The sequence below is a fragment of the Octopus bimaculoides genome, chromosome 3 (genome assembly GCF_001194135.2).
Source record: "Octopus bimaculoides isolate UCB-OBI-ISO-001 chromosome 3, ASM119413v2, whole genome shotgun sequence".
NCBI lineage: Eukaryota > Metazoa > Mollusca > Cephalopoda > Octopoda > Octopodidae > Octopus > Octopus bimaculoides.
Genome location: NC_068983.1, coordinates 122,281,908 through 122,294,363, shown reverse-complemented (window position 1 = coordinate 122,294,363; position 12,456 = coordinate 122,281,908). Strand labels below are relative to the sequence as shown.

Here is a 12,456-nt window from a genome sequence, read left to right as displayed (position 1 = left end):
TCGATTTGTTCAACTAAAGGTGGTGCTCCAGCATGGCTGCAGTCAAATGACTGAAACAAATAAAAGAGTAAAAGAGAGTATATATATATATATATACATATATATATATACATATATATGATGCAGTACCAGGCAGTGGCTCTCATGGCTTCTGATCTTCACTGATTGGAAGTGTTATCATGTACATTGTTTTGTCTTGGTATAAAAGATGAACTACAGCAAATATTTTGCTTAATACCACAGATTTGCTTGTCAGTTTCTTGCCCATAACCAATTAAGCATGTCTTTTAGTCGGTGATGATATGTGCATCTCTGATCATGAGCAGGAGTAGTGGGGGAGCATTATAGCCATGATTTGAGAGGAATTTTGGGGGTTAGAATAATTGAAGAGAACAAGAAAATAACTCAGTTGATATACATTTATAAATGAATTTAATCATTACACACTCATCTAAATAAACAATATTAATAAAGTTCAAGAAAAACTTACAGGTGTAATGAGTCCTGCCACACCAATTGGCTCTTTCAGTAAAAGGATTCGTCGATCAGTAGCTGTGGGTGGTGCAATATCTCCATACACACGCTTTGCTTCTTCAGCAAACCACTCAAAGAAACTTGCTCCATAAGTCACTTCAGTAGTAGCATCTGACAAAGTCTTTCCCTATCAGATTGAAGAAATCAATATCAAAGAAATAAATCAATGCAAACACTGTTCTTCTACAGTAATTATATTTAGTCACTAATAAATTATGCTCCACTCATCCCAGTCTTAAAAAGGTATTAGATAAAAAAGAAGGATTATATAATTTTTTTAATAAGTACTTTTTAATAAGTAATTTTTTAAATAAATTTAATAAAATAAACTTATTTGAATAATTGGAAATTTTTTACAGCGCACCCATTAAGGACTGGATTAAACAAGGGGAACTTAGTAAATGTAATTTTTGTTGTTGTACAGCCCCCAGTCATTCTTGCTCATGTGTGAAAATAAGGCAGAACAAAGTCAGGTCTGGTGAATGTGTGTTGCTGCATACACCATTTGTTGGTATATTTCCTACCAGACAACCCATCAAGTAGAGTCTCGGTCAGTCTCCATCTCTGCAAGATACTTCATCTGCTATGACCCTGTGGCATGTAGTCAACCAAAACAAACCATCAACCTAGCCGGATTCTCAGTGAATAGAACACAGGAAGCAGGATCTAACTCAGAAATTCGAGCAACATGGCCAAACAGTCTGAACTGGTGATCCCAAATCATACAAGTAACAGTTGTTCCAGTTTTTGAGTAGAGTTTCTGGTTGGATACAAAATCTGACCAATGGTAACCCATAATCCTGCAAAGGGTCCTGGTACAAAGAAGTTCAGATGATTTCCAAGTCTCACAAATATAGAGCAAGACAAGGAGGATTGGAGACCTAAAGGCCCAAACCTTTGTCCTCCTACTCAGATATCAGCAGAGCCAAACATCCTTTGTTCAGTGAGTCCACAACTGCGCTAAAGAGGGAGGGAAGGAGGAGGAGGAGGAGGAGGAGGAGGAGGTCCAAGTGTGAAACAACTCACCTGTTCTAATGTCAGTAGTTCAGCAAGAGCAGATTTGTTATCTTCCATCAATTGGAACCATTTTTTCAAAATTTTACTCCTCTCCTGTTCAGTAAAAAAATTGGAGATAGAAAGTTCAAAATACTACTTTGGCAGTAATACTTCAAAATTTCAATAAAGTTGATGCACAAATCATTGAAGAAAACATCAGATTCACAGAATGAATTTATTTACCAAAGTTCTGACTTGTTTATTTTCATATGACAATGGTTGCTTAGAAATATTTTTAAAACAATCAATTACCTCTTCTATAGCACAGTAAGCTTTTGCATCATTTTTATGAATGCAATGTATGCCAATTTTATACCTGTAATTATTGATTTTTAAAATACTTTTGAATAAGCTAGAAATTAATCTTATGAACATGAAGATCAAAACAAGCAGGTAATACTGGTTTTGTACAGATGATATCTAATTTGAATTTTTTCAGATCAGCTTTAAGTCAGAGGGCTAATTTCATAGCTTTATGGGAAATGATTAAGACAACTTTTAGTGCAGATTTTGGTTGGTAAGATATGAATATTATGAAAGCTTAGCAGTGAGAGAATCAAGATGGAGATGGAGGAAGTATAGTCAGAAAGCTGAAAAGAGTACACAGAAAAGAAAGGCTAAAATATTGATCCAAATATTAGAGAATTATATAACCCAAGTAAGTCACAGTGGGATTTGAACTTAAAATGAAAAGAACCAGAAGAAATACTTTAAGACATTCCACCCAATTCTCTAACAATTCTGCCATTTCACCATCCTAAACTGGTACTGTATTTTATTCACCCCTAGAAGGACAAAAGATATAGTTGACCTCAGTAGGAGTTGAAATGCGCGGAACCAAAACAGAACAGTGCGGAGTATTGGTGGGCACAAAAATACCTCAAAAACATAATATGCATTGGAGGATACCATTGTATACAACATTGGCAGATACAGAAGAGTAGGATATTGTGAATTTTGTGGCGAGAATACATCAGACATGATACCATTTATAAAATTATGAACTAATAAATCTCAACTAATAATTTTTGTAGGGTTTTTAAAAAAATTTATCTAGATTAACAAGGGTCTAGAAAAGTAAAGTATAATGTGGAACGATCAGTATTTTGCCAAGAATAGATACCTCAACACAGTGAAAGCACATGGCTTAGTGGTTAGGGTATTTGACCCAAGATTGTAAGGTTCTGAGTTCGATTCCTAGCTGCATGTTGAGTCCTTTAGTAAGACACTCTATTTCATGTTGCTCCAGTCCACTCAGCTGTCAAAAATGAGTAGCAGTGGCATTTCAAAGGAGGAGGAGGAGGTCATTTGACATTTCTTCTTTCACATACAATCATCACTTGTGTGTTATTTAAACTGTGACACAGATTCAGTGTCATGCTGAATCTCCCTCAGAACTATGTTAAGGGTACGCATGTCTGTGGTATGTTCAGACATTTGCATGTTATTTTCACGAGCAGGCTGTTCCATTGACCGGATCAACAAGAACACTTGTCATTGTAACTGACTGAATGCCAGCTATTAGTTACCTCAACAAAGATGACAAGATATTTAGCCAATAGGCCAACATCTTGCCTACAGAGCCTGCCAAAAGAACCCATAAACTACATCTAACATGATAGAAGTACACAATATTAAGTAAAAATTATAACATTAATTTCTATTTTGAATATCACTTAAAAGCTAACAATAGCTAATGTTTCAAAGTAAACAAACTGGTAAAACTTCCTTATCAGTGTACAGAGAAAATAGTCTTACACGTGCTGTTGTTTTCTTCCATGTGTAGAATGCTTTATAAGCAGCATCAATAGCTTTGTTGGTGTCTTCAGGTCCAAAATCAGGAACTTCTCCAATAACATCTCCATTTGCAGGATTGGTCACTACATTAAAAGACAACTGCATTTGTTGACAACACAAAATAAAATAATACATTATATGATTAGGTTCACAATACCTTATACTTTCAATAACCTCCATTACAGCATCAAATTTCCAATTAAGGTACTTAAAAGTGGATAATTCACCAGCTTGCTCAACTTCCTCATACCCTTCACTTCAGCATTATAAAACTTCAGTGTGAAAAGCCAGTAAAGAATGACATTTCTTCTTTCACATACAATCATCATCACTTGTGTGATATTTAAACTGTCATACAGATCAATGCCATTCTTAAATGAGAGAAAAAATGGAAGGAGACAGGTGGGCTTTGGGAATAAAGTGGGAGAACAGATTCATAAGAAATTGAGGCATATGTTCATACCTTGCAGAACAGAGATTCCCTAAGGTAATCTACTTTGCTTTGTGTTTTTGAGTGTCTTGAAGAAAGGAGCAGCTGAATGACTAAAAGTGATGGGCTATTGGGTTTAAGAAATTCTTAGATGTTACAATCATCCAGTGGATGTTAATGGAACTGGTTACCCAACTTGTGACCCTTCTCACATAAAGTTTGCTGCTATGCAGTATAGTAAATCAGAGAAATATATTGAAGTAGTCAGATATGTTATTTATGAACTTGGTTTGTAGAAGAAAATTTAGATGAAGATACAAGTATGATGCCAGGGGCTGGAGCAAATGGAGTTTCCATGTTGAGTGTAACTAGGGACTAGGAAACTCCTGATCAAATCTAGTACCCCTATGCTTTCCCAAACTTTGGAAGCACAGGGTAAATACTAAATCTTTCTCTGCTGTTTTCAGTTATACTGTGTTTGAGATTTACTTATATATTTTATATATATATATATATTATCATTTAACATCTGCTTTCTATGATGATAAGAATTAGATAGTTTGGCTGGAACTGGTAAGCTGGAGAGCTGCACCAGAATGCAGTCTGACTTTGGCTTCATTTCTACAGCTGGATGCCTTTCCTAATGCCAACCACACCAAGAGTGTAGCATGTGTCTTTTACATGTCACCAGTACAGGTGCTTTTACAGGTCACTGGTACTGGCTATAACTATGATTTCACTTGGTCTGGCAAGTTTTCTCAAACACGGCATATTGCCAACGGTCTCGGTCACTAGTCATTGCCTCCATGAGGCCCAAAGTTCAAAGATTATATTTCACCACCTCGCCCCATGTTTTCCTGGGTCTACCTTTCACACAGGCTTCCTCCACAGTTGGAAATCATCACTTCTTTATGCAGTTGTCCTCATCTATATGCATCACATGACCATACCAGTGCAGTCATCTCTCTTGCACACCACATCTGATGCCTCTTATGCCCAACTTTCCTCTTAAGATGCTTACACTTTGTCATACATGTACACTGACATTGCACATCCAGTGAAACATACTAGATTCATTTCTTTCAAGCCTTCACATGTCCTCTACAGTCACAGCTCATGTTTCACTGCTGTGTAGTATAACTGTTTGTCCACAAGCATCATACAATCTGCCCTTCACTCTGAGAGGGAACATACGTATATGTATATGTGTGTATATATATATATATATATATAATAAAAACTGACAAATGGGTCATTGGGTATTGCTACAATTGTTTCATTAGGAATCTTTATTATGACATAAGTATAATACAATTACTTATATTATGTAATTATGTTACAAAACTCCCAACACACCAGGCCACAAATAGACAAAGAAGCAGTAACTTGTTGATTAATCAGCAGATTATTAACAAGTGAAATTTTTAATCAGAAATACAATATTTAAGAAATTTAAAGTGGATGTGTCCTCAATTTATCAATTTACAAGGGTGTAACCATAAGGGCAGTTAAAAGCTTCAAAATCCTACAGAAGTTTTTAATCCTAATGACCTCACCAATAAAGGCCAGAAGTAGCAGAATTTAATAGAGATTCAGCTAATTATATTACAGGGAGAATAATTTAGGGCAAAACTGTTGACTATATATTCTCTTTTATTTGTTCTAGTTATTAGACTGCAGCTATGCTGGACCACTGCCTTGAAGAATTTTAGTTGAATGAATTGACCTAGTGCTTATTTTTTAAGCCTGGTACTTATTCTATAGGTCTCTTTTGACAAACCACTAAATTATGGGGACATAAAGTGGTATTCAAAAGGGAACATATTTTATTTGCAGATATCGGGTATTAAGTTGAGACATTAAATCAAAAATAAGTGGTATTCGAAAAAGAACATGTTTTATTTGCAGATATTGGGTATTAAAATGTGAAAATTTGAAAAATTATCATTCGGAACACTATTTACTTGAATCGGCACAAAAAGTATACACAACATTTTTATGGACATGAAAGCAATCTGTAAGAAATATGTTTAATTGCAATACGAAATTATCTGAGGCATCTGGGAAGCTGTGCATTGAAATGGGAAAATGCTTGACTTTAACAACGGGCATTTGTTAGAAGATTAACATAACTATCATGAGGAGTAAATAAGTGCAATAAGGGCCAACCTGAAGAGGATTTCAACTCAATGGAAAAACTATTGGAAGGCTGCCTTGTAAACCACATTTTTTGTCAATCTTTCAGGAGTGTAGTAGAAGAGATTGGCTGAGTTTCCAACTCTGGAACACCCCACGTACAGCTGTTCGTGTGAAAAGCATGGTGTTTTGAGGTCCAGCCCAACCACTTTTAGTGACTGACCCTGGGCTTTGTTAATGGTCATAGCAAATCTTAATCGAATGGGGAATTAGACTCTTGTCATCGAAAAAACACAGTCAGTTGGAATGAGTGGAACTTGGGGAATAAAAGCAGACTCACCAGTGCCTTTTCCTGTGATGATTGTGGCTTTGAGAATGTTATCCAACATTTGCTTAACAGCCAAACATGTGCCATTGCAAAGCCAAGGAGGCTCCAAATTCCTCAAGAGTATAATAGGACAACCAAGTTTAAGGTTATGTTTATACAGTGGCAATCCCAATGGTTCTTGTGAGTTTAAAAATTCTGTTGGGAAAAACGTTACTTGTGTTGGATCAGTAACTGAATCAACCAAAATATAGCATCGCTCTTGGGTAGGAAGTTGACGAAGCAGACATGTGTTTAGGGCTTGGACTGCGGCATTTATTGGAGCTAAGATGGCTCTTTCACACATCTATTCATGACTGATGTAATTGGTGGAGAGGTTGGGGTAAATTGTTGTACATAGCTCCTCAGGGCTGGAGACATACTTACCGATGCTACTTATGTCAGCCAAACCGTTTACGTTGAGTAGTAAGCTCCCATTACCGACATCCATTACCGTCATCATCTTGTTGGTGGAGAATGGAATGCATGTTTATGGTTAACATTCTCAACTGGACAGAGCACCAAAGATGAGAATTTTTAAGGCAAGTGTTTAATTTATCAGCTGGTGTGCCTTTTGAGATAATAGGAAGGCTTTGACGAAAGTCCCCAGCAAGAAGAATAACAACGCCTCTGAATAGTTTATAGTTGGAGCACAGGTCTTGTAGCGTTGTGTTAACTGCATTAAGTGCATTCTTGTGGCACATTGTTGCCTCGTCCCAGGCATCAATTTGCATTTTTGAAAGACAACTGCCTCATCAGAATTGTTTATATTGGTGATAGGATTTTCAACATGGCTGATGTTAAGGGGAAGCTTAAATGTTGAATGGACTGTTTTTCCACCGTCTAGCAGTGTTGATGCTATTCCTGCAGATGCCATTGCAATGGCAATCTATCCACTTTGGAAAACTTTGGCAAGGAGGAAGTTGAGGAGAAACGTCTTTCCTGTGCCACCTGGTGCATCAAGGAAGAGGATGCCACCAGTGGTGTCTTCAAGCAGTATCAAAATAGAATTATAGACAACAGCTTGTGCAGGATTCAAAAGTTTTTCTCTTTCTTCAATGTAGGATAGAAGCCTGGCAACGTTGTAGCATGTCTCCCTTAGTAAGTGCTAGTTACAAAGTGCCTCATTTTCTCTGTAAGGGGATTCGTCACATTAGTTGTTTGAGGGATGACCACCCATTTCCAAAATGGTATCTTCTAGGAGTATGAGGCCACAGTTGTACATTGCAAGTGTAAACTGTAAAGTCATGTCTGTTGATATATAAGTGAGATTGCATAAGGATGTCCAAACACATGCTGTAGCGATATTTCTCCCAGAAAGATTATGGATTCACAAGACTGCAGTACACCAGCATAATGGTGAAAAGTTTATGAAGACCAATGGGGGACTGCAACGGTGATGCTTCTTGGAGGGTGTGGTCATAGTGGTCATCGTCACCAAGAAGACCTAATTCGGGGCAAGCTTCTTTGTAGGAGGAACAAATATGGCCATTAATAGTACAAAGGTCATGAAAGGAAGTTGGACCTTTGGCAACATGCAACAGAAGATGCAGGTGAAAGCATTCTGAGTTAAGCAGGTGAACTGTGTACACTCTTGAGAGGGCATCAGATTCATGCATCAAATCAACCCTTTCTGAAATGCACCGTACTTTCTTTTTTGCCAACAGTGGGAAGATTTATTCCACATGTAGAATATAGGCAACTCTGCATAAAGAAGTCTTTTGGCAACAGAGTCTGAAGTGCAAAGTTCAAAGAATCTAGTCAGGGTTGTTCTTAAAGGTTGTTTTGCACAGTCAAGTATATTTTCTTAATTAAAATACACCCATTGCCCATTCTGAGATGAATAACTGCAGGTTCATGTTCATGGATTGGAAAGCTGGATATGGCCAAAATGCCTCATTAGTAGAGATATAGTGGAAAAAGGTGACCTAATCTGTGGCAGCATCAGTATCGCCAGCCTGAGCCAACTCAATAACTGCTTGATTGGCTCCCTCATGTACATACTTGCAGATGTATTGAATCAATTTCACAGCGTTGCAGAATTCAACATTAATGTGAGCCATAAACATTTTACAAAGCACCTTGTTATGTGGTACCACCCATCTGTTGTCGACATTCAATTCTTAACCACCAACCGTTTTTATTGTTGCCGTATGTCCACCCGCCTGTGGTGCCCTGCAACAGTATAAAGGATAGCCATCATCACTAGTGTGGGTGTCATGAATTAGTTTATGTGGGTAGTGGGCCATGGATCATGATGGTTTTATGATTTCAAAAAAGGACTGGGTCTTCTTGAGGATTTGGCAGTTCTGCACTGATAACAGAGTGTTGACATGAGTTTGTTTTGAAGCCAGAGGAGGATATGGACATGAGGGAGTCCTCTCTTCTGCCATTCTATGGTGTACATGAAGCATCTTAATGATCCAAAAATATATCTGTGTTTTATAATGTCCATCATTTTCATTAGCTTCAGATGAAACACTCTCAATGTGATATTATTCCTATCAGGAGGATTTTTGGCCATGAAGTAAGTGAGACTGGATGTCAACCCATTTTGGATTACAAGTGAAGGTGATGAAAAAATGTGGACAGCCACAGTGGTGGACATAAGTAAGAGCATCCTACATTTTTTCATGCATGTACTAGGGCCCACCAGTGTATGGGAGAATGACAGAACGTCCAAAATTCGAAGCAATAACCTGATCATTTCAGTTCATTTCATCACGAAGATTGTCGTATTCTTCTGCATGCAATTCCTTTTGATGCTGTCTTATCCATTAGAGGCATTAGGTATCAATCTGGAAAGGGAAGAAATGTGTGGAATAAATAGTTAGTGACCTGGCTAAGGAAATTTTTTGAAAGAAATCATAAAATAAGAAATATCTACCTTAGTAAATACATCTGCACAGTATTGATTGAGGAGCATCCGTGTTCTATGAAGAACGTTGATGTCGTTGTTGCGAAACATAAGCCAAAATGCATAAAATTCCATTTGTGAGATGATTTTCCATGGTTGAAGATGCATTAACGTTTCCAGATTAAACTTTGGCAAGTCAATGCAGTAGCCATCATCACCATAATGGATATTAGAGGGCATCATATGCAGGATTAATTTCACTTATTTTTTGAAGGTGCTAGTCTTGCCATTGAAGAACAATATCACAGTTTGAAGCACACTCATTGAGACTTGTTATAAGCACTGCAACTTTGTCGGTTTGGTGTTTGTTAAAGCAACCCTGATGCTGCCCTGGTGGAGTGCAGTCACCTCAAATGACAACGTTAAACTGATTGATGTTAGCATCTCTACCCTGAAGAGCAGCTTTGAAAATGGTTACATAGGGGTTTATGGTATGAATCATATATTGAAGAGGCTGTAGAAGTGATGGTCTTGTTCCTGTAGCAACTGAAGGTCTTCGTGCAATTTCCTCAGGTCCATTCCCCATAAAGTAAATCTGGGAGAAAGTTGTGTTCATCACCATCTTGTGGAATAAGGGGGCCAATTTGGTGGTAAATTTGGCCTTGTACTTCGAAGGTGGGCATATAATTTCCATCTCTTACTGGTGTATGACCAAAGCTTGTCATTTGGAAAGTGGAACTGTAGACTCTTATATTCTGAAGTGTTTAGAATCAGGACGGTCTCCGAACAGCAGGGACTTTAAAGGTTCAGCACCGACTTGTAAATGAGGCAAGCTAACCATTCCATTGGAGCAGCATATACCGGTAGATTATGCTGGCCACTTCATTGCATTATAATGGACACAAACAGTAGACATGTTACCAATGATGATATGTGGATGTGATGTGCAGTCCTCATGGGGGCTGTAATGAAAGACCTTATTAGACAAGCAACAGGAAGAAACCCTCGAAAAAACATGAGAATGTATTTTACATTGTGAATCAGCCCTAAGCCTTGTGGCCCTTTGTTCAACAGTCTCTAAAGCACAGTTATTTGAAGTAGAGGCAGCATTGCGAGCACACTGGAGTTCTGCTTGCTGAGCTGTCTGTGATGCTTTCGTAACTGCAGAAGAAGCAGAATTCCAAGCACGCCGGAGTTCTGCTTGTTGAGCAGTCTGTGATGCTCTGGCGAATGCAGTAGAAGCAGCATTGCAAGCACGCTGAAGCACACATTGTTCTTCTGTCTTGCTTGCCTGCAAGGAACGCAAAATGGAAGAATTTTTTGGTTTTCTGCCAATGTAACTCTTGCTTTTTCGAGGCATCCTATCAAAAATCTGCAATTGAATGCAAACCGGAAAACTTCAAATGGGATATAGGGTTTGGCATTATGCAATGTTGGCTGATAAAGAAGCAAAACTTGTGGATGAATAAGTTACCAGAACTGACTGAATAGTGCCTTTTTTTTAGAATGTAACCGATGAATTTGATCTGTAAAATTCGTAAAAATGATAACAAGAATTTGCCAAAATATCAATCAGTTTTGTTTACTGATAAAAAAATAACTCGTAATTTGAAATGTTGAAACTAATATTCCTTCTTCAGGAAATGGAATTAAAGAATAAATAATGGGTATGAACATATCAAATCAAGTGAGTCACACAAAAGTCGAAAAATCCTACTCATTTTTTGTCTTAAATAAAAAAAACTGTTAGCTGAAGTTTTAGATATTTGTCACCCAAATTTTCATGTGCAATTAGCAATCAATTTGTTGTTTTCTACTGTCAATTGAATTTTGCTGTGAGTAAATATTCACAGAGTTGAATGATCGCCAATTAGTGCCATTTATTCATTAAAGTTAATATTTTATTTCATTTTTACTTATTCAACATAATTGATTTCTCTTCTTACTCTTTTGTGTCAGCTTATTAATTAAACACAGAATGAAATCCCTGGATGCACATGTTTGATTACCATTCATTTTAGAGTGATATTGATTTTTACTGCAATCACATATGCTCTTTCATGAAATTTCACTGATGCACCCACTGTGATATCTTTTATCTATGTGTAAAATTTCAGTGAAATCAGTTTAAAAATACAGTTGTTATAATCTTTCACACACACACACAGGATTTATATAATAGATTAGTTTCATTCGTTAATTATCTTCTATCTTATTTTCATTCCAAACTTCCCTTAATATTTCATCTTATATTTTTTGCTGTGTTCTCCATGTCTAGTTTTACTCTTCTTCTATCCGAATCTATGGAAGCTCATTTCAGCACAATTACTTCTACTTTCTATTTTCCTTTATACGTATGTATATGTGTGTGTGTGTGTGTGTGTGTGTGTGTGTGTGTACATGTATTACGTACGTGTAAGTATATATGTTTATATTGAATCTCATTATTTCACTTCTCTATTCCCATAATTTAATAAAGTCTATTGTTTTTTACCCATCATCACCATTTTTCATATTTTGCATGGGTATGTCAACATTATCACTAACTATATTTTTTATAACTGTATCTATTTTTATAAACTGTGTATATATTTTTAACTATAATGGTACACTGTATTCTTCTTATTTTCATGTTTTCATTTTGTCTTAAATATAAATTCTTTTGTGCATCCTTCCCTCACTTGTAGTAATTAACCAAATTAATTTAGTTAAATTAAATCAAATTTGGTTAATTTTTATGCTGCAAGTGATGAATTGAAACAATTATAGGTCTGATCTTGTCAATGATAATAAACTTTCATTAATCTTATCTCCATCTTCTCTCTTGTTTTGTATAATATTAATAATACTATATATGTATGCTTGCTTTGCTAGGCATTCAACCAGTCTAATCTTGGATATTTTTATCGCACTGAGGTTTATATCCTCACTTGTACATTGATATATGTGTGTGTGTGTGTGTTCATTATATATATATTTCTCACCAACACTACACACTCACACAGACATGCATACAATCACACACACATGGGCATAAACAACACACGCACATACAATAGCAAACGCACGCACACACACGTACACAGCAACGCCCATATACACAACATACACATATGCGCACATACAAAATACACACACACACGTACACGTACCCAACACCTACAACCCCACACAAACACGAACACACACATACTCAAATAACCGCCTGTTGACCTTCCACCTAACACTGTCTATAAGCATCCACTAACCATTCCTGCTACTAATTCCTTCCGCTACGTCATA

At 36.8% G+C, this 12,456-nt stretch overlaps 1 protein-coding gene across 3 annotated transcripts in view; it reads right to left on the bottom strand.

Annotated features, from left to right (window-relative positions):
* Positions 1 to 12,456, bottom strand: part of LOC106879957 (succinate-semialdehyde dehydrogenase, mitochondrial) — a 62,243-nt gene that overhangs the window by 32,076 nt on the left and 17,711 nt on the right. For 2 of the 3 annotated variants that reach the window (XM_052966515.1, XM_052966516.1), the window contains exons 3-5: positions 3,349 to 3,470; positions 1,561 to 1,644; positions 491 to 661 (exon numbers count right to left, since the gene is read on the bottom strand). In XM_052966515.1, the coding sequence (XP_052822475.1) occupies positions 491 to 661; positions 1,561 to 1,644; positions 3,349 to 3,470 (377 nt within the window). Of the gene's footprint in view, positions 1 to 490; positions 662 to 1,560; positions 1,645 to 3,348; positions 3,471 to 6,293; positions 7,929 to 12,456 lie in introns of those variants that run through there. The other variant, XM_014929717.2, reaches the window with a different exon arrangement.